This window comes from Aristolochia californica, unplaced genomic scaffold (assembly GCF_029961685.1).
Source record: "Aristolochia californica isolate CCGP_79_NKW_82.1479 unplaced genomic scaffold, dmAriCali1.0.hap1 SCAF_13, whole genome shotgun sequence".
Taxonomy (NCBI): Eukaryota; Viridiplantae; Streptophyta; class Magnoliopsida; order Piperales; family Aristolochiaceae; genus Aristolochia; species Aristolochia californica.
Genome location: NW_027181804.1, coordinates 1396492 through 1419683, shown reverse-complemented (window position 1 = coordinate 1419683; position 23192 = coordinate 1396492). Strand labels below are relative to the sequence as shown.

The window sequence follows — 23192 nt, the reverse complement described above, 5'->3', positions numbered from 1 at the left end:
GACTCACGGGGACAAAACGAAAATGGAGCAGAGATAGGGTTAAAAAATAAAAAAAATAGAACAAGGACGAGGTTAGTTTTCCAACCCCGATTAGGTTTTTTGGTGTTCAAGTTCAATTTTTGGGAACCCAACTTGGACACTCCTACACTCCCTCCTCTCTAAAGTTTAGTGGGTTTATGATTTAACAATAAAATTAACCTAACCAGTTGGGTCAACAGGGCTTTACTGAATCCACCCCCAATCGATAATTACGGTCTGGATATGACAAGATCGGTGGGTACGGTAATTCATCGAAACATCACGCTCTCTTTGGGAGAAAAATAATCATTTTATTCAGCTTTCTCGTTCATGATATGACTTACAGAAAACTGAAATGAAGCTGAAATGAAACAGAAACAGGAAATGATCGTCGTTTCATTCCTCAGTTATTAAACATTCTCGTTACAAACAACATGGATTCTAACAAATATACATCATCTTCGTCTTTACTGTTCTCTTATCACTTCGTGACACCAGAGAAGCTAGCCGGTGACACGTAATTCGCCTCGGCACCATTATCGATGTTTACCTCCGCGTTCACGCTCGTACTCCCTCTCCCGCTCCCTGGAGCTCCTCGGCGCCCGGGACTCCTCTTTCCACTCCTCCGACTCGTGCCGCGACGGCCTCCGCCTCTTGAAATGGTAATCCTCGTCACTCGACTCCTGCTCGTAAGCGCTGCTCTTCCGCGTCGATACTGCAGTCACCGCCGCGGCAGCCGCCGCCGGCTTCGACGACTTGTACTCGTCCCGGTGATGATACCCGTTCGGCAACGACCGCGGCGGTTCCTGCTCCTTGTACCCATTAGAACTAGTTGTCTCCACCGTCTTCCTCTTTTTGCTGCCACCGTCGGGGAAGCTGATGCGGGAGAAGACGCTTGCTTTTAGCTTGCGGTCTGCCTTCGAATCGGAACCAGGAGGCGGAGGAGGGACTTCTTCATGTTGGGACCGTTTCGAGGGTCGAGGAGGAGACGACCGGCTCAAGTCCGCTTCTCGGGGCCGATCCGAGCTCGGGCGCTTCTCGGGTCGATGATCCGGCACGGATGTCTGAGACATCATTCTCTGCAAAAGTAATTGGGGACGACAACCGTTAAGACTCCATCAATGGTGGCCAAAACAAGAAAAGAAGATTAAAATGGAACATTGAGATCATATCACCCGACCCACAAAGCCTGACCTAGCTTAACTGGTCCCCCCAGCCCCACCGCAGTGGGAACGTTACACTGCCATTAAAATTGATGGAACCTAGGCTCCACGACTCATTGGCTCTATTCCTCAAGCCCGGCAAGCAACACACGGAAGCAGCTCAGAGACTCAAGACCTCTTTCGTGTTGTGAAATTAAATGACATGAAATAAGGACAAATATGATTGATTTTGAAGCTGTTTTATAACTTTGTTTACAAAATAACCTACTTTTTTTTTCTTTTTTTTCATCAGCAGCTAAAAGCAAATCCGAGAGATTTGAGAATGGACCCTTTTTAGTAAAAAAACACGAAAAGCAATTTTGTTAAAAATCATGAACATCACCAACAGCAAAAAGTGTTCATCTCAGTTCCCAAAAATGGTCGAGCAAATTGCCTACTCTCGGCTGAATCATCTTGGATTTCCAGAACCCACGGTTAAGAAAAACAAGTCTTAGCTCAACCTAGACGGTCTCCTCTTTTGAACTGCAAATCGTGTAAAGGGGATCCCACAGAAAAAACAAAGCTCAAACTCTCCATGCTAGATCATTGACGTTCGCTGCTACAAAAGAAGAATCCCCACTCCCATGTCCTTCAAACGTATAGCAAAAGAATGAAACATTCCCAGTTGGTTCAACTTCGGATACGTCTCAATCTCGCCCCAGCCTCGTTTTAAAGATTTTTTTTTTTAGGCTTCTCTAACACAACGCAAACGCCTGCACTATTCACACAGAACAAAAAAAAAAAAAAAAATGTCACACTGAGCTGCACCAGCTATGCAACCCATGCTACCAGTGGAAAACAGCCCACCCCACCCCCCTCAGGCCACCCCTCCCCTCCAGTAAGAGAGGCACGGCATGTCCGCTATAAGAAAGAATGCCCCGACTACTGCATCCCTATGATATCGTTATGCCCCTCTCTTTGTTTCAAAAGAGCGGCATTTTCTGCAAACGTAAGTTGGTTGTAATAGCTGCAGTACATAAATGAAGATAACTTGGATAGATAATAAAAAAAAGACATACAGGTTTTGGTTTCCTGGAAGAAACATCACCACTGCTGCTTATTTCCCTACTCGAGACCTTATCTTTTGAAGATTCCCTGCAACAACCAGATTTCGAATATCAATACGTATTTTGGATTAAGGCACAGGCCCTCAAGTATTCCAAATTTTAAAAAGCACAGGCCCTCAAGTATTCATAGAATGATTTAAAAAGCAACATGCCACCATGTACACCATGGACGCTCCATTCAAGTATCCCTCCCAAGTATGTTATGAGGCCACATTGATAAATATATTAAAAATATATAAATAAATAAAGCAGCTCTCAAGCATCCCCTTGGTACAGAAAAATGTTCCGGAGAATCATCTTTAAGTTATCAGGATAAATCCTGAGCACATATTAAATAGGAATCATCGATGAACTGGCGTTATCTTCATCGCCTTACATGCATAAACATAGAGAATGCGCCCTTACTGAAAAAAATAAATAAATAAGCATACATGGAGAGAACTACACAAGTATTATTCATGAGATTTCTAGGCTTACCTTTCTCCACGTCTTTCCATTTCACGCCTTCGCCTAAGATCAGCTTTTCGGGCCTCAAATTCCTCTCTACTCATTATTGGAGGTGCTGGGATTGAGCCCATGCCAAGCTCAGCCAAATCCCTGAGAAAATATCATCTGTCAGATTAAGCAACAGCACAACAAACACCTCACAACCATATAAATACAGCTAAAGGGAGAATCATAGAACTAAAAACTCCCCAGTTGTCAGTGAAGCTAGAGCCCAAGACCTCACACTAAAAACCCCTACCACTGCCAATAACCAGCATAAGAAGAATGTTAGTACGAAAGTTAGCACCAGCTTACCTCTGAGGAGGAACAACTGGCATCATATTATACCCTTGCCCTCCAAAAGGATCTTGAGGCATGATTCCTCCAAACGGAAGATCAAATGGACCAGGTGTGTAACCCATATAAGGCATCCCACCACCATAGGGTCCCATAAGTCCATCCATTCCCCACTGCATGCCTCCTGACCAGTAAGGGTTGTAGGCTGAAGCACCAAAGGACATTGCATAGTTTTCAGCTGCAAGATCTTGAGGAGTTCTCCACTGCAAATCCACACCTGCCTCGCATGACCAATTAATAATGGAACCCAGACTCAGAAATCGACATATCAAATAAAAACCATCAAATTGACATGGAAGCAAGTACAGTCTTTCCAGGAAAAGAAAACAAAAAAAGGTTCAAACTTCGATGTTTTCACACAACTAGTTAAGCCTAGTTTCGCAATATTTTGCAAGCCAAAAAATTCTATGTACTTGTTACCACCTTTTTATCTACAAAAAAACTAGACTACAAAGATACATAATGACTTACCACTAGCAGGTGCCCGTAATTTCTTCTTTTTCTTTTTCTTTCCTGAAAAAAATGGAGAAACATACAAAGGCAGCACCATGTGAATCGGTTCTCTTCACACCAAAACAAAGTGTTAAATAAACTAAAGCATGATTTTTACTACTGACTACTAAAACCATGCTCAGTATGGCCAATAACACACTATAGAGACTGATAATAAGAATAGCCATCAAATGACCGGTAATGCACCTGGCTCCCCAGTAGGAATTTTCTGCTGTACTTCCTCGTCAGCCAAAGGGGCACTCCCCTGTGATGTTGGCTCCTTCACACTCATAGACTCCTGCGTGGCTTCTGATACATCAGGGACTTTGGTAGCTTTGCTTTTCTCCATGGAATTTTGAGCAACGCTGACAACAGTCTTATCTTCATTTGCAGGTTCCTTTGGATTTAGGGCCTCATCAATGAGAGGTGGCAAATTCTGGTTCTTAGGGACAGCAGAAATGGTAGGAGATGGGGCCTTAGGTTGTGGGAACCGAGAGGATTCCATATCTGCAAGTAGCAAATTGGTATTTAAATTAGCCCAAACATCTTCAGACCAGGAATCTATGCAATGTAAACTACATATGACAGACAAGATCACTCTCACTTTGGTCTAGTTTGAACTATTGGTCAACCAACAACATTTAGATAAGAGAAGTTCAGCTCCATCCATTTAAATCTTTTTAAATTCCTTGTTACTCATGCATCGCTCAGACTACATCTTCATATGGCTTACCCCAAAATAGGAAAGTTGGCCTATATAGTTAACTATAGTCACCATCCTAGAATGTTTGGTAATATGTTTAAGCTTTTTAAAGAACACAAACCTTGAACTTGTAATTGGCTTCCAGCATTTTCTGCACTACTTGTTGTTGACTCCATGATGCGGTTAATCGTCTCCCGAAGGGTCTTATTAGGTAGAAGATCATCTGCTAGTATGTTTGTGGCACCACATACACACATTGCTTTTGAGATAATATGATCCCTGATACCTAACCAAATATCTCCCAGTAGGTTACTTAGTACACGTGGATGAATAAATAACATGAAGCAAGAAAGAAAAACCAAACAATCGAGCATGAGAGACCCACAATTTGCAAGTAACAATTTTGAATAAACAAACATGTCATCCAATCATGCAATACAAGAAGGTTATATTTTTTTTTACTGTTGAACCTATACCATGGTGAGACTTGAACTCAAGACCGAACACTAGAAACCCCACTAGGTGGCCACAGAGCCAAAAGACCAATACGCAACATAAGATCACTTTAGTATTATCACTAAAACATCCCAAACCCACCCTTTGCCACCATTTTCTTTTACATAAGCTCCAGCAAAATGGACTTGCATCTAGCTAAGCAATTCTCCTTTTAGAAAAATTAGAAAACCGAGAAAGAAACATTTCCAGGATGATGTCCATCATAAATGAATCATGAAAAACTAGTAATAGAGCAAATAAGGTCACTTCCCAATACGATTTAGTTGCGGGAAGCACTATAAATCATTGTGCTCTCAAAATTAAAGCTTCATCAAATCTAAGTTGGTTCATCTACTTCAAAATAAAAATTGAATTCCGATCCATCAATTGAGCTCTGTCACGCATTTTGGGGCACTTAATATTCTTCATTCAAGTCACTAACAGTAGCACTATAAACTTGACATCACTCAGGAAATTGCTTTTCCCTCAGATTCCAGCATTTTACGGTCACCAAGTTTTCATAAAAAGAACCAAGACAGCCTTGCAAACACATCAACGCCCTTAAAAAGAAAAACAAGATGGAAAACTCATAATGGATAATGTACGAAAAGAAATTGCTAATTACCAAAAGTCAAGTCAATCCAATACAACCAAATCAAAAACTATATAACTTAAGCATAAATCCAACTGCTGGAGCATATCAGCCTCAAAAGGCACACTGCATAAGACTTACATTTGTCACAGAAACTCTTGAAACAACACTTGCCAGTGAGAACAGCATCTTTCATTACTTCTTTACACAAGGGGCAGCGGAGTTCCGGTGGAAGATCACTAACAGATCGAGTTGTTGGAAAACCCTCAATTTCCTTCTCAAAAGCAGCTCTGTTAGAAAATCACTCATTGCTAAGTTTTAACAATACCAAAACCCAACTTCAAACCAAAAAGAAGTAAAATCAGCTTACTCGTTAGGTCTTAAAACAGCTACTGCCCCACTTGGCAAAGCATAGGAGCCCTCAGGAGTAGCCATCAACATTGACTTTGGAATGCCTGTCGGTGGCTTCACTCTTTTAATATCATAATTAGGGTCCCCATTTGTGGGACAATGCTGTATAAAATGGCCTGCAAGGTACATATACAAATGAGTCCCATCCAACAGAAATGACTTGTCAACCAAAGAGTTAGCTTTAGTATAAAAGTACCAGGGATTTTGCATCTATGACAGATGTACCCTTGTGGAGGCGTTTTCCGTTCCAAACCACCACCACGGCCTTCAAGTGAAAAAAATTGAGCAAATCACAAACTGATTGTGCCAAAGATTATCATAATAGATGTCCAGAAAAAGTAAATACTATAGACTCAACTTAAGGCTTCACAGATACTCTGCCATTGAGAGAATTCACTTTTGCGTAAATTAGCAATTATATAAAAGTCAAACAGAAAACACTTCCAAGAAGGTTATGAAGCTTTGGAGAAGCTTATGAGGAATTAACATATGTAGCAAAAGTGCAGAGACTTTATAGAAGCCTGATGTACAACAAAAACTGCATCGTGTTTCTGTTTATGTGTTTGTAGTTATGTGTGTGCAAGTGCAAACGAGAAGAAGACAAAGAAAGTGGATTACCAAAACCACGACCGGCCATTGTTCTACCACCCATACCCCTTCCAAAACCTCTTCCAGGACCAAAACCTTCCTGTGATTGCCTGAATATCCATATAGGGACGTATACCACAGGTTCAGATAGAGGCTAATTAGCAATAAACCATAAAAAGGAACAGAAATGTCCTTTATATGGGACCTAAGGCAGAGAAACCATCACACCTTTGCCAGTCCAAGGCAGGAGTATCAATTAATGCCTTTATCTTGCTATCTTCATCCGCCTTATTAGTTGGAGGTGCATCCTGTAGTAGATTACCAGATTGTGCAGGCATCATCTCTGGTATGGCATATAAATCATTTCCAAATTCATCCCATTCAAACTCTTCAGGCTGTAAAGTCCATTTAAAATGCATCACTAAAGTCAAAGTTTGTCAAGTACTACATCATTGTCCTTAATGCAACAGATTCAAGGAACTAAACTTACAATTTTAACAGCAGATGCGTCAGTAACAGAAACACTCTTTGGTGGTGGAGTTTCCTCTACCTTATCCTCTAGACGTTTTGGCCTGAAAAAAGAAGTTACCCTGCTCTCAATTCGATGCTTCAGTAATAAGTAAGGACCACAACTTAAAATGTGATTACACTGGAATAATTCAAATGTAGAAGAACCATGTAAAGTTTAGATAGTAAAAGCCAAATTTAAATAGAATCAAGAATTCAGCAAGTGTGAGATTGTACTCGTCTATTTCAGTCACAATGGGCATACGTGGTCGCCCCGGAACCCGACGAACCAATACAGATGTATTTTTTGGAATCAACATAGCTTCATCAGCATACTCTGAAATTGAACATGGCAAAATAAAAGTCCATGAAATATTGCAAAAAGATTAGTTCACAACCCATATAGCCAATGTTGAATGCTCGAAGCCTGACATTATCTCCAACAATGGAAGGTCCTAGAGACTACAACATTGGAAACTGATATCCACTTGGCCCTTTTAGTTAGCACATACAATCTTGTATTCCTCACCTATCAAAAGTAGATTTTCAACTAAATGAGTTGGATCTACTTTTATCAACAAAAGAGCCTTGCAATGGTGAAGATAAAGAGCCAAGGAGATAAAAATTTCCAACTACAAATCTAAATACTACATCGAAGCATTCCCAGCTTATTTCCAGGGCATAGGTCATCCCAAATTCTCTTTGTTTCTCCTTTTCCAGCACACAGAAATCTCTAAGAAGACCAAATCCCATCCAATCATATTCAGTTGAGGTAAACTAAAATAACTCTTACAGAGGACCTACAATTTTCTTCATTTTGTTTTTTTTTTTGTTTTTTCGGATATTTGTAATTCAAAGTAACCAGATTGAATAAGGTCAATGGATGGAATTCAGAGTAAAGAACGGACCTTCGTTAGTTTGGGCGTTGGAAATCATGAGATCAAAATCAGTACCCCTGCCCAAATGCTTGGATTCGAATATTTTTTCTTTCAAAATTGCAACCGATATGAAATGTCCGTCGATAGGAACAGAGTCATAATCTTTCGCACTTTTGAACTTATAATACACAGCCATTTTGTTTTCTTTTCTGCTCTGTTACGAATAAAAAAAAGTAGAACAGAAGATAGATTGCCCTAAGGGGAAGGAAATTGAAGAAATTGGATACGGCCAAAACTGAAAGGCCAGATATTATCGTAAAAAAGAAAAAAGTTTAATAAAATTGTACAGGAGATCTTTCACGCCTTTCTCCCTCGAACAAGGGAGACAAGAAGATGTGAGCGGAAATCCAAACAACGCCCAAAATTAAACAGCTTTTACAACACCGCTCCGATCGATGCAAAATTCGCTCCGATCTATACCCAAACCGACTTGCACCACGCTAACCTTCTCCAATACGTTCAATCCGGTACCAAAACCATCCGCCGCCCGATCTTCAACGCCAATTACCCCCACAATCGTAGGTCCGAAAGGAGAACAATTCGCCGCAAAAAATACCACAAATACTAAGAACTCGAAATTCGTCTATAATTTGCACAAAGCCCTAAAAGAGACGATAATTAGAGCAGCCGAATCCGATCTTCGGTCTCCTTCTTCAGGGATAACAACCACAGCCTTGCAAACTAGGGAACGAGATTCGAATTCAAGCGAATTTTGGCATTCGCGGAATGGAAGACGGATAAGGAAATTGCACTTTGCAGAGGTATCGGGGGAGAGAGGGTTTCGATCCTACGGAACGGAGGAGAAAACTGAATAGCCGTAAATTTATAGCTGCCGTTAACATTAGCGTGAACACCCGGGACGCGCGTGAGTGGAAGTGGCTCTCTCTTGATTTCGTTTCAAGGAAGTTACCTGTGACTGTTACTGTTACTCCAATGGGGTTGTAGTGGGCCGTGACCGCTTGGATTTGGGAGACAAAATACGGTTCGGGCAGGGGTTTAGGGTTAACGGGGACGCTTTCAACCGGGCCCAGATTAGTGCCGGACAAGGGAAAGGTTCGGGTTCGGTCTGGCACAATTTGTGCACAACACTGAACCATGACAAGAAACTTCTAACTTGTTGTATAACCTATGATGTACCATGGACTACTATTGAAGTTAGGGCTGCAAAAAAAAAAAAAAACAAGGGTTACAAAAGGGTCTATTTGGAACCTTGTGGAAAAGAAAAAAATAAGAATTTAATTATTATTATTCCTAAAAAATAATTAGAAAAAGTGAGAATTTAATCATTATCTCATGATCGTGTTGTAAATACACATGATCGCACAATCCATCGATCGTGGAAAAAACATATCCTTGCCCTAGATCAACACAAGGGTGTCAATTTTAATTGAATATCCAATTTTTATCCATAATTTAAAATAAAATAGATATAAAACAAAAAATCTTACCCATATATGTAATCGGGTGATTTTACCATTTAATTGTTTATAAAATGGAATGAAATCGATATATATCTATCCTGTACACATTTACCCGATTACCAATTGTTTAAGGGTATAATTTATAAATTTTACACCCCTAATTGACCCGATTGAAGTAAGCTGAGTGAAGTTTCCAAGGTAATTTGACAGCTTCTGTCTACTATTTGATATTAACTTGTCTCGATTTGTTCAACTAGTAGCTTTATATCATTCCTAGAGAAAGGAAATTGAATTCCAAAAATATGATGGAAAGGCACAGGTTAAAAAAAAAAAAAAAAACGAATCATCGTTTATAATTTAGTAATAAAATTATAGCATCTTCTTTTACTAAAACCTCAAATAAATTATAATTTTTTGTAGAGAATGACATTGACAAACCCTATAATTGGAGAAAATCCTGAGCCTTTTCCATTGCATAACCTGTTTTCAGTCAAATCTCAAGACAAACTTCTTTACAAGATGGCGTTCAGTTGTGTAGGGCCGCCTGGTTGTTTTATACTCTTGCCTGTTCTTTTCAGAGAAAAAACCACTACAGAACATGCTACAACAGTGTTAACAACAAACTTCTAGTTTTCAATTTCCCGTTTCCCATGCCTAACCAAACATTGTGAGAGAGAGACGGAGAAAAGAGTGATCAAATCGTCGTAGTGAACTATCTTTGGAAGTACTATTGATGTTAAGAATACTATAAACAACTCATCTGAACGACAACGATTGGGGCATTTCCCCGCAGTTAGTTATACAACTTTCTGAAACTCAAATTGAAACCTCCTTTTTCACTACAGCCTAACAACAATTCATTGTAAAGGTTTGCCTAGGAAAAAAAAAACAAACAAAGAGAAGAAAAACGGAATGGGGAGAAAAAGACTACAGTTGGGTACTAGAGATTTAAAAAAATGAAAAATCAAACGTCTGTCAAGATTAAGGAGGATACAATCATCACATAAGCAAGAAAAAAGAAAATTGCAATCTGAATGAAGAACTTTGGGTTTTCCCTCACGCTTGGAGATGTGACAGCCCTGCAAAAGGATAGCAAGCTCTTAAATGTTAACTGATAGCATAAATTCAGGCACAATTACAGCAACTACATCCCACTCTGACGCAAAAAGGATGCACACATCCTTTTCTTTGTTTTTTTTTTGTTTTTTTATTTTTTTTCTTCCAGAATGGAACCAATCTCACAGTTTTGTTACGTTATACCGTATTTAGTTTCTTATTTACCTTGCAATTCGTTGGGAGAACCTATAGAAGGGTAAGCTTTGAATGAAGACAATGCCAGGTCCAGTTATAACTGCTGTTACCAGATTCTCACCCTGCATGATGGCAACTGGAAAGATCAGAACCAATGGTATGAACAAAAGATAAGAAGCTAATTTAGAGTTGATAATGGGCAGGAGAAAAAAATAAATAAACTTCAATCGGATAATGATTTAGACCACATAACAGTTCAGATCAATCAAGCCTTAAATCTTCCCACGGTTTAATTCTGTCAACCTTTATTAACCACAATTATTCTTTGGCATCTATAAGCTTATGCAGCAGCAATTGCTTCAGCTTTTTACCCCTATTACAAGGCCCAATGAAAATTGAAACACAATCTCTAGGAGCGAGGATAATGTTTGTGGAATATGTACTCATTAGGAAAACTCCTAGCCACTAAGTTCTCAGAGACGATGCCCTCCAGGGGCCCCGAAGTTGCATTGTGCCCCTATAAAGGTACTGCGGGTAGTGGATCTCCAAGCAACACATACACCGATCAGCATAATAATGGACACTTGAGAGAGAGAGAGAGAGAGAGGAATAAAAATGAAATCAGAAAAGAATTCTTACACATGCAACTCACCCCAAAGACAACTCGTCTCATTTGGCCAGAATACTTTATTTGGAAATCCAATGTGCTTGTCATGGCAACTATGCAAGCTGCATCAACAACCAGTACTTCTCCCACTTCAAGATTTTTCTGTACAACTAGAACAAAAGATAAAAAACTTTAATGGTTAGAATCATAACCGATTATTGTACTTTGGTTATCCACTTATTCATTTTTTTTTTTATGAAGTTATCCACTTATTCATAATTCCAATTACAGGAAATAAGAAAGGAAAAACACACAAAGAAGTACTTTATGTGACTGTCAGTTAAAAAATTAATTCAAGACGTTTTGAAAATAAATTTAAAATAACTTTCTGATAACGAAACAGATAAACTTTCTCCATTAAAGGCAAAAACTATTTACAAGCTCAGAACAGCATTGTAGTATAATGGATCACATATAGATGGATTTTGTTGGCCATGTTCATATAAATACCACTCTGCAAAACAGTGTACTCGACTGCATGCTCAAAGTCAACAGGTGACAAAATTGATCAAGACAAAGTAATGTCCTACTCAATTCTTATACAGACAAGCTGAAACGTGCTTCAAAAATTCAGAGGATTTACATTGTGAAAGATCCTTGTTGTTATCAAATGGAAAGAACTAAAAAAAAAGAGTAATTTCTTCTGGGATCATACTTCAATTCTTTTCAATACGGATGAGATTTTATCAGAAAAATAAAAAATACAAACACAACAGTGACCAGGAAAAATGAAAGAAAAGAAAATATAATAAATGGGACCAATGGTCATCGCTAGCAAAATAGAGGACAGAGGTGCCATTTTTTCCAACAGTCGAGGATCAAGATTGTGTGACATACATGAGTCAAAACTTTTCAAGAAAGAATAAAGCTAAATTCCTGTTTTGAGCAAGAACAAGAACCTTTTCTTGAGCCAATATAATACAAAACAAAGCCAAACTATTTCAGTTTGAGGTATGTGAAGGTTCCTTACACAGGTCCCCAGTAGACAGTTCATTGAAAAAATATTAATGACTAGAAAACAGAGACGTCCTTTTTTGCCAGAGTTACTAAGAGTTTCCTTTTCAGGTTTCTACTAGACAGTAAATCCTCAAAAGATTAGGAACAGGTCAAACCTAACTACTAAAAAGAACCCTTGCAAGAAAGCAGAGCACCGTCCTACATAAGATTAAGAATCCTTTACTCATGGCAAAAGCCCTAGGCCAATAACTGAAAAACTTCAACAGTAAAAGACTGCCCTATGACCAGCATTTTACCACAAATACAAGATAATAATAGTAAAATCATTGGCAAGAGCACCAAAATAGGTTGCATGTGTTTTTGCTAAGGAAATTAAGGATGTGAACTCAGAAACGCCACTCTATATGACGAATGCATCGCATCTGTTTAGAGACAACCCTATAATCAGTATTTCACCACAAATACAAGACAATGATAGAAAAACCATTGGCTGGAGCACCAAAATAGGTTACATGTGTTTTGGCTAAGGAATTATGGATGTGAACTCAGAAACTGCCACCCTATATAACGGATGCATCACATCTGTTTAGAGAAGCGCATATAAGAGTAAAATGAGTTCTACAACAAACGTTCAGCCTTATTCACAAAAGCAAAAGAAATATTAAGAGTAAAAAAGCAAATGAGTTCTACAACAAATGACTATTGCCAGCATATAACTACAAAAGGAAGGGGTTTCTACCAGATCCACCGGCAACAATGAAAGCAAGCCCTTGCCCTGACAGCTTCTGTCTTAGAATTCCCTATGCCAATATAAAGAAACCAAACAATAAAGACTTACAATTATAAAATCATGACAGATACTTAAACCAACATTAATTATAAACCCACCTCAGCACCGGCAACAATATTGCGAGCTCCTCTTTGCTCAAGGGTGTTGGTGACTGTCACATCATTGACAGAGCAAAGAAATGCATCTGGCTACAATAAGCATTTTCACAAAATGAAAGACCCCCCAGAAGTTTAAGAACAATGAAAAGCACAGTTGGTAAATTATTACCTAAACCATGTTAGACAGTGCAGTATGATACTAAAATATAAAAAAACAAAATAATGTTGTTGACTGGTCTGACTGAATGAAATCTACCTGGCATAAAAGTTCACCGCCAAAGGTAGCCAGATCAATCTAGACAAGGACAGAAGATTGAGTCATAACCATGAACAGAAGAAAAGAAATACCAAAATTCAAATTTTCTATTTAGGATAAGTTCAATCTTGCTGATCTAATCAATGCTAACATAAAGCACAATATTGGAAAAACGTATTAGCTTGATTAAAAAATTTCTAAATCATTACTATGCAAATTTTACTACTAGGACATATGTGTGTACATACTGGAATTATCCTGGCAAGAGATGGAGCAGCAATCCCAACGAATCCATCACTTGTACCAGTATTGAATAGAATTACACTAGTCATGGTACGTCCAAAAAGCCACTGCCAGATACCACCTTCATTTTCGGGGACATAAACATTGTCCATTTGAACGGACCCAGATGTATAGCACATAGACCCTGCACAAAATCTTAGAGCAGTATTAATAAGCTCAGAGAGAAAAATATGAAGTCTTCTTTGAGTCAAAAACAACTACTTAAAAGAAAAGGAAAAACACCTATCAGCAAACAAAAGAAAATACTCTAAGACATATATGATTACCAATTTAAGCACATATGACTAAAACAATCAACTCATGGCGTATTTCACAGAATAATTTGGTATAAGAAGAAAGGGATTTTAAAAATCACAGCCAGAATACCAACTTGGATCATTGGGCCACCACAAATGAAAGAATAAATTTTCCCTGAAAACATAAGCACATGAACCTAGAATAGCACACGAAAAATCGTGTTTTTGAAAATGTCAACGAAAAGATGTATGATATGGGACTGATCTTCCTGCCCAGTTAAAACTACAGTTTAGAAGACTATTTATGGGCATCCAACTAATTAACTTGTTAACTCAAGAAAATACAGCACAAAAAATGCCAGGAGGAAAAAGACCTGCAATACCAGTCAGGCACCATGTAGAAGATATTTTCAGTTACCAACCATATTTTAAAATGCATAAGTAATTGAATTTCTCAGACAGATACTTTGCTAGTTCCAGAAGCAAGAAAGGGCAGCTAGCAAGATTCTTACTTCCCTCAAGTCTAAATTATCTGAGAAGACATAATAAGTAGTACAAAATATAAATATTTATACATATCTTCATCTAGGTGACTCTACTATAGACTAGACAAAATGACCAGCACATACCAGGCTTTGCAATAACCTTCTCTTGTGGCTTTAACATTATCTGCTAAATGCCAAATATCATATTAAGCAGTGTCAAATCATGCATAGAGCCCAAAGAAACTTGAGCATTAGCAAAAATAATGGAACACGAAATAGACACAGTACCTGCACAACTTGAGCTTCTCCACCCAATATTTGGAAAGGTGTCAGAGTTGCTTGTTGACTCTACAAAACAAACAGCCACAAACTTTTGAGTGTTAAAAGAAGGGCAAGCACAGTCATTTGCAGGACAATCAAGTCAACGATATACAATTGGTTGTACTGAAAAGTTTGATATTCCTTTCAGAATCCCAATTATCAATTTTATTTACATGAATACAACATAAACCATTTAGACACTTACACTTCTAGTTCAAAATATGCATAAATCCATAATATAACTGAGCTTATATTCAGCTTTTAAACCACAAATATCGGGCACAATAATAGAACAGAGTGAGAAACTACACATGCCAAAACCTACCAGCAGCAACTAGCATTAGAATTCTTTCAACTCTGTCAAAGTTTATATGGCCTGGTAGTTTAAGAAGTCATGTCGATATCATTTAACCTACACTTTATCAATATCACACGTGTTCTAGCTCAATATTTTCAACTTAAGTCTCTTGGCAAAGTAAGCCACCAACGATAGATTGAGATATTATGCCTAGAAGAACCCCCTTCTATTTTCTCAGCATCTAAATGTCACGCCATAACCAAAGGGAAAGGTTTTTTAGTATGATTCTTCTAACAAAAAATACTTAAGAGAGTAATCTGCATTAAGTCTACAGGATTTCTATTTTTCTTGCAGGACAAAAACAGAATCAGAAGATTCCGTTATTCATTGGAACGTCATACTTCATGTCCACAACGGAGTATGACTAATCTTCCAAGAATGACTTCTACAGTTTTAATATTTTTTAATGAACGTCTCCCAACTGGTCTAAGTAAAGGCATTGCATCACATACTCGCAATGTTATGACAATAACACTAAAATCAATAACGTCCGAGATTCCAAAACACAACAGGCATCTAAAGCAAATAACACCCGCCAATTCACTAATTTCTGCAAATAAAAACGATACTGCATTCAAAGATTCCACTCCTCCCAATTAAACGAAACAAGGCAGTTCCCTCACGCAATCAAAATTACAGTAAAAAAAAAATATAGATAGGAGAAAAACATCCATGATCTCCACAAATGCCCGAAATACTTTGCAAGCATCAACCGATCTCCAGAAACCCGATCTAAACTAAAAATCACCCAAACAAAAGCTCGAATCTTCAAAATCAAACGTCGCATACCAAAACGACAAGAGCATCCAACAAGGACAGATAAAGAGAAGTACCTGGTACACGTATGGCTGGAAAGGGGTGGAGAAGAACGGAGCGGCCATGGCGACGCGAAGGCAAGAAAGCACAGAAAGCAAAAGCTCTACAGTTTACACCATCCGAGATCTACGAAAGAGCACGACATCTTCATCGAATTACAAATGTTTTCCTCGTAAAATTGAAAATAAAAAGAACAGCTCTGGGGTTTTCAATTTTCTCCTCTTATAGCTCGTGCAGGGGTTTCTGTTCGCAACTCCGTCTTAACTTTTCACGACGTTGAGGAGTCAGACGAGTAAAGCCAATTACCCAAGCTTTTACTAAAAATTACCAAAGGTCTACCTACCTAAAATTTGATTAATTTAAATCACATATTTGAACCGTTCGAGTTTGACCTTGGAATGGTGATCGGTTCTCATTAGAGTCTCGAATTAAAACATTGTCCATGTAACACATCCGGGACGACGAGTCGCATGGACTAAGCGAAGAGAGGATTTGGGATCATATGACGCGGGCGGTCCGTGTTCGTAAATCTGTGACGAAGTGAGGGTACATTCGGAAATTAGTACTTAAATTATACTTTAAAACGGTTTGGATTCGTGTCTGTCTGACTGAGCTGGCAATGTAGCTAATGTGTAAAGCATCTATTGGTCCAAGTGCAATTCTCGACGTGTCCGAACCAGGAGGTCACGAGTGCTCAACGTGGCCCGGGACCGACAAGTGAATTGGATGTCACGGAATGGGTTTACTCGAGTGCCAAACCATTAAAAAAACACAATGAGTAAAAAATCTAATACATTTATTTAATTTAAAATAGTTTCTTAATGGTTTTATTGGAAACTCACTAACAAGTTGCATTCAAATAGATACATTGATCTCATGAATATTTAAAGTAAAATAACAAAAATACCCAATATATTATTATAAAGTGACTAAAATACCCTTTTAACTCATACAAATTCCATGTATAATAATAAAATATAATAACACATCTTAAATAATATCTTTTTATATTGATTACAAAAATACCCATTTTACTTGTAATACAAATAAATCATATTTTAGATCAAATTATAATAATACCTATAAGAAGTACATTTTAATTTTAATAAAAATATAATTCAAGACATAACACACTTTAAAATAATATTTTTAATTAACAAAAATCCTCTTTCACAAACTATCAGAAAAATCCTCTCATCATTAAAAAAGAAATATATTTTTATAATATATTTTTTGAATATAAAACAATAATATATTATGAACAATTATTATATATTTAATTTATTTTTCTTTACACATCATGAAAAGGATAAAAATACCAGTATGTGAAACTTTCTCTGATTCTAATGGAAATAAATATTTATCTTTTTTTTATATCATGTTAAAAGAAAATTTTCCATTTGAAATTATTTTTACTCATACATTATACATTAATCCTCGTAACAACGACTAACACTCCTGATCCAATACAAAAAATCATTTGGTGCGAAACATGCAAAACTATTCAGGTCTCACGCATGTTTTACACTATAATGACTATAATACCCTTTTAACTCGTACAAAATATACATGTTTGCACCAAATAATTTTTAGTATTAGATCAGTTCTCCAACAAGTAAAAAGCTCTGCATTTGTTTCCCAGCTGCAGAACGACCATAACAGGGAAGAGAGCTTCATCCAAACAAACTGAATTAATGTCTGTTATTAATGTGTTCTTTCGTCTGCAAGAGATCATCTCTAGCTGTTCCAATCACATCCAATAGCCAAACAGATTGACTTCTCTGCAATTGAAGCAAGGCTTCAACAGTTTGGTACAAATCTCCAAGGTTACGTAAACGATGGAGTAAACATAGTTTCATTGTTCACAACTCATTTCTACGACGATAAAGGTTTTAATATTCTACTGCTCACCCATTGAACTACACGAAGACTGTACAGAAAAGAAAAGCCATCAACAGATCCCAGTCGTTCAGCTCAGAGGAAGCAAGAAGAACTACCACATCTACTGCTTCAACTGCATTTTTCATTGCAAAGTTTGGACGGGTTCCAGTAATACAAAAAAATTCTCACAGGGTACATACCAGTTGTACAATAACAAGATCATCGCCATTTACTTCCTGGCGCCAATGCAGAGAACAGATATTTACAGAAGAAGCCTACACTAGCAGGATTTGGAGCAGGAAGGCTCCTTTAACACAGCACAGCCAATACTCCTGCCCCAACCCCATCCAGTCAAAACAAATGCAAATTCATATGTATTAAAGAACTGAAGACAAGTACATGCTTCGCATATAAAGGACACCCTGCACTTGCACAAACAAATGACCAAACTCCTCCGAACAGGTAACAGTGAAGGATTCAACCTAGATATTCATGCTGCAGCAATGCAACTAGGTGCAAGATTTGGTTCCTTGAAATAGACAATCCCCACTTTCAATAACACTAATTTATAGAGCAGGCAGGAGGCAAAATTACCACCCGTGTGACATCCTACAGAAACAAGAAGCTTCTTACTATAAACTAGAAGCAAATTGAGTGCAAACTATCAGATCAGCTTTAGTAGGTAGAATCACTAAGACATGGCAACAGAGATAGGCATGAAGTTGTCTGCATAAGCATGATACAAGCATGACATGGAAGTCTTTCAAAGATATCGAATAATCATAGGACAGAAACAGCATCACACAAAAGAAGTCTAGGTTATTCGGTAAATGGAGATAGAAACTGAAGATAACCCATTCAACACGTCTCATTCAAAGCAAAACACATAAGATGTTCACAATTGTTCACAGATGTCTCACGACCATTGCATATTCTGCACGCCCATCAGCATTCATATGTTCTCTACTCATTTAGTAATTGAAAGAAAGCACCCAAATATGCTTGAAGTTGTTCAGTACAGATGAGCAGGGCTTACATTTCCAATAAAGTGCAAAGGAGTTTTTATAATTAACAGGTATTGTCTGAAATAACAGTTCGCTGAAGCAATAGTGAAGTACAGATATCCAGGCAAGTGGTTCACCTCAAAGAGTATACCAAACAGAGTGTCAGGGATCGGCCACCCAGCTGAAGCATCATTGCAAGTTAAATGATATCCCAAACGCTCAAGTTAAATGATATCGCAAACAATCAGGTACTGCCTAAATATTCACCTCAGGTGAATCACTCGATCAAATTCCACTATATGCTCATACCAGTTCTTCATCAAATTTGACAGGTAAAGTTTTAAAAAGTGCTTATATTTGATAAAATAAAATTTCACACAAGTTTAACAGTCCTTAAATGATAAACCAAACACTTCTAGATTGGAAACAAAAATTAGAAAAAATAAAGTGCATGGACAGAGAGAAGAAGGGCAAAGTACAGGAAATCAATAAGAGTATAGAACAGATCAAACCTTCCACAAAACATCTAATTTTCACAGGATTAACAATTGAAATTGCACATGGGTTCTCTTATAATAAACAAATTGCACAAAGCAGTATTCATGGGTAAGAAACTAAGAACCATTAAGACATTCCTAAAAAAATTCCCACCGAAGAACCCAAAAGTCATAAAAAACAAAAAACTGTTACCTTGTTGGCTTCTTCCCTCAATAAAAACCAAAGATCCACAGGAATTGCCCACAATAGAGCCCCCCAAGGACGCATCAGATCCCAACAAACAAAGACCTCAAATGCTATCAAATGAATCATCGAGGACTTTTTAGCCCATTTGCTTTTTGTATAAGATTATATTTCACTCGACTTCTTTAAAAACAAAAAGAAGAGTTATGGTAACTTTCATGGGGACACAGAGTCCATAGGCAAGATCTCCTATTTACAGCTTTCCAAGAAAAAGAAAAAAAAAGCCTTCCAACATTTATTAAAGCATTAAATCAAAAAGCAACACTGACCACTCATCTCTTCTATGATTTCACCCTTCTAGAAATTGGACAAAGTTTTAAGTACTAAAATTCCCACAGACGAAAAAATCAATTGAACTTTTAGCAGAAACATGCTACTCCAATAGGTTGGTATACACAAGAAGTGATTCTGACAATCCTCGAAGCAAACAGGAAGATCTAGCATAACCTCACAACCTTCAATATTTCCAAGATCAATTCAATTCCCTCATGACGAATGCACCTCAGCATAGTGCACAATGATCACAATATCTCAGATTGAACATGTAAGGTTTCTTTGGCAAGAAAAAAGTCTAATATAATGGGACTATAACCAACCATAGCACTGGACCACTACACATGCACATAGCAGATCAATCAACTGCGCAAAATATGCAGATTTTGCATATCTTCGGTAACAATTAAAGGACATAATTCTGACTTCTTTAACCATAAAAATCAAGGAAAATGTGTCTTCAAACTTTTTATTATGATCAAACTGCTTAGCAGACGGCAGCAGCGATGCATCATCAAGAAAAACACCAAATATTCAACCTAAGAAACTAACTTAAAAGAAGGTAAAGAGAGCACCACGCTTATACTCTCCTCAATTAAAAGCGCCAACTGCTCCTGGCTTACTCTGCCTAGCGAGCTTCGTCCACTCAGTGTGAAAGGAGCCCGGTCGGTCCAGCCGCTCATAAGTGTGGGCACCAAAGAGGTCTCTTTGAGCTTGAACGAGATTAGCAGGCAGCCTCGCGCGTCTGTAAGTATCAAAATATGCCAGACTTGCACACATCCCAGGAGTACTAATCCCGGCTTGAATGGCCAAACCCACGACCCGCCTCCAAGCAGCCTGGCGTTGCACCATCTCCCTGGCAAACTCAGGGTCAACCACCAAGTTTGGTAGCTCTCGATTCCGCTCATAAGCCTTCTTAATCCGATCCAAAAAAACCGCCCTAATAATGCAGCCACCCTTCCAAATCCTCGCCAATTCTCCCAAATTGAGGTCCCATGCTTTTTCCACACTCTTTGCTCGCAAAAGGTTCATTCCCTGGGCGTAGCTGCAGATCTTCGACGCGTACAGGGCCTGCCTGACGTCGTCAATTAACCTTTTCTTATCGACTGAATGGCCAATCAATACTTCCCCAGGTCCGCCAATACCAGCATCCTCCAATATCCGTGCCGCATTTTCTCTCTCTTCCTTAAGCCCACTCAAGTATCGGCAATCCAGTGAGGCAGCAATGGTGGGAGCTGCAATGGAGAGCTCTGCAGCCTGTTGGACCGTCCATTTACCGGTCCCTTTCATGCCGGTCTTGTCGAGAATCTTATCCACCAATTCCCCATCTCCGCTAAGGTCATCTTTAACCTTGAAGATATCCGCTGTGATCTCGATTAGGAAGCTCTCGAGCTCCCCTCGATTCCACTCTGCGAAAATATCCGCTAACTCGGAATTCGACAGTCCTCCCACCGTCTTCAACACGTCATAGGCCTCCGAAATGAGCTGCATATCGCCGTATTCGATGCCATTATGAACCATCTTCACAAAATTCCCTGAACCACCGGGTCCGACATAGGTAACACAAGGTCCGTCATCGACCTGAGCAGCAACTTTCTGCACAATGTCTCTGATGTTTTCATACGCCTGATAAGATCCACCGGGCATCAAAGAAGGCCCTCGACGGGCACCCTCCTCGCCACCTGAAACGCCCATCCCAAGGTAAAGTAGACCCCTCTGATCTGCATCGGCGATCCGACGCTCCGTATTCTCATACCACTCGTTGCCGCCATCAATTATCGCATCACCGGGTTCCATATATTGGGACAGCGCGGAGATAGTCTGATCAACGGGGGCGCCTGCTTTGACAAGGATGACGATGGACCGAGGGCGTTTGATTGAGAGGACGAACTCGCGAGGCGAGTAGAGACCCGCAAGCGGGAGGCCCCCTTCCTCTTGAGCGCGAGAAACCGTCTCGTCGACCTTGGAGGATGTTCGGTTGTAGACGGAGATGGGAAATCCCTTCTCTGCGATGTTGAGGGCGAGGTTCTGGCCCATGACGGCCAGACCCGCCAGCCCTATCTGAGATGGCACCAGAGTGGAGGCAGCCATGGCGTTGGCAGGAGAAAATGGAGACAGGGAGGATCAATTCAAGGAGAAACTAAGAGGCTGAAAGAACCAGCAAAAACGAAAGCCCCCTCGAAATCTCCGGGAAGGGGAAGGAGTTAGTTATAAATCTGGCCAAGGGTGACTCTTGGGAACTACGAAGGGAGGGGAAGCATAGTTTGTCGTTCTTCCTCTCGCCAGACGAGGCAGTCGCACACCCGACCTGACCAGACCAGACCCTCCTCTCGCCAGCCGGCTTCTTATAGGCCGATGCCGCAATTATACTAACCAGAGTGGATGGCCTCGCAAAGCACGGGGCAAACAAAAAAAAAACAGTATACACTACAACGTCACACCCCCTCTGACGTGGTGACCTACGTGGAAGACAACAAAACCCTTCGTTCTCTTTTTTTTACTTTTTTTCTGCCGTTGATTCTCGGTTCCCCGGCCGAGCCCGTGACTCTCCATCGCTCTTTCCAAATAACCTCTTTCTATTACCATCTGTCATCTCCTCCATTGCAAATATAGAAAAAGGAAAGATAGAAACGACTTTGCTACAAGCTTCAGATTAAACTAAGAAAAGGAAGGGATAAAAACGACACTGCATATCAGAAAGCTATAAGATTTAGATTAAACCACCGCACCTTTAGTAGAAGCAAAGAATATCGCTAAAATAAATAAAAAATGCGCACATTTGAAAGAATTAAAGTGAAAAGAATGCATAAAGACGAGATCGCGCAGAGAAACCTGAGTAGAAAAAACAGTAAATCTTCGGAGCATTAAAAGCCACAAAAATCTTTAGACGATCATTTCCTTTCCAGCGTGCAGGAATCTCCATGATTTCGCCTCCTCTCCTCTACTAGAAACATAAACCTTGGATGAAGTGTCTAATTCGGAGAGACTGGGAGGCTGTCGTCGTGGGTATCGTCGGGAAGAAAGAGAGAGAGAAGGGAGAACGAGAAGGATAAAAAATAGTTTATTTGCGGACGTGGCAGATAACCAAGGTTTACAAGTGTAAGAGGAAAGATTTTGACACACTAGCAGTGTCACATGTGAAACGATACCCTTATGTACACGTGGCCGCCTACGAAACAAGTTAAAACATTACTAAAAACTAAATTAATTTATTTAATCATATAATACCTTGGTTGATTAATGTTATTAATTTATTTTTAATCAGGTAATAACTTAGGAAAAATGTCGTTACGAAATTATTTTCTTTTCAATCATGTTACAGTTTGTAATTTGGAACATGGTTTTTGTTGATTAATTAAACTTTAATGCATTATTTGACTTTATCAATTTTTAACATATATTATAATTTCATGTAATACCTAAATTGAACTTTAATAGTTATTAATTACTTAATTTAATAGTTATTAAGTAGTAATAT

At 38.8% G+C, this 23192-nt stretch overlaps 3 protein-coding genes across 3 annotated transcripts; all 3 read right to left on the bottom strand.

The window, feature by feature from the left end:
- Positions 1-326: 326 nt before the first annotated feature.
- On the bottom strand, positions 327-8636 carry LOC137948046 (E3 ubiquitin ligase PQT3-like). The gene is made up of 16 exons (XM_068793966.1): positions 8144-8636; positions 7827-8010; positions 7156-7255; positions 6902-6983; positions 6640-6806; positions 6442-6521; positions 6020-6088; positions 5783-5939; positions 5554-5702; positions 4447-4611; positions 3830-4129; positions 3602-3643; positions 3089-3347; positions 2765-2884; positions 2240-2315; positions 327-1097 (listed from the first exon to the last, which is right to left on the bottom strand). The coding sequence occupies exons 2-16, from the start codon at positions 7990-7992 to the stop codon at positions 555-557; spliced, it is 2475 nt and encodes an 824-aa protein (XP_068650067.1). The 5' UTR covers positions 7993-8010; positions 8144-8636; the 3' UTR covers positions 327-554.
- Positions 8637-9979: 1343 nt separating this feature from the next.
- LOC137948389 (uncharacterized) lies at positions 9980-16033 on the bottom strand. Its single transcript, XM_068794471.1, has 10 exons — positions 15833-16033; positions 14609-14668; positions 14465-14504; positions 13545-13723; positions 13297-13335; positions 13041-13130; positions 12892-12952; positions 11181-11305; positions 10559-10650; positions 9980-10356 (listed from the first exon to the last, which is right to left on the bottom strand). Exons 1-10 carry the CDS (start codon positions 15878-15880, stop codon positions 10242-10244), a joined length of 849 nt encoding a protein of 282 aa, XP_068650572.1. The 5' UTR covers positions 15881-16033; the 3' UTR covers positions 9980-10241.
- Positions 16034-20126: 4093 nt separating this feature from the next.
- Positions 20127-22041, bottom strand: LOC137948232 (6-phosphogluconate dehydrogenase, decarboxylating 3, chloroplastic-like). The gene has a single exon (XM_068794238.1). The coding sequence runs from the start codon at positions 21803-21805 to the stop codon at positions 20306-20308; it is 1500 nt and encodes a 499-aa protein (XP_068650339.1). The 5' UTR covers positions 21806-22041; the 3' UTR covers positions 20127-20305.
- Between the last annotated feature and the right edge of the window lie 1151 nt (positions 22042-23192).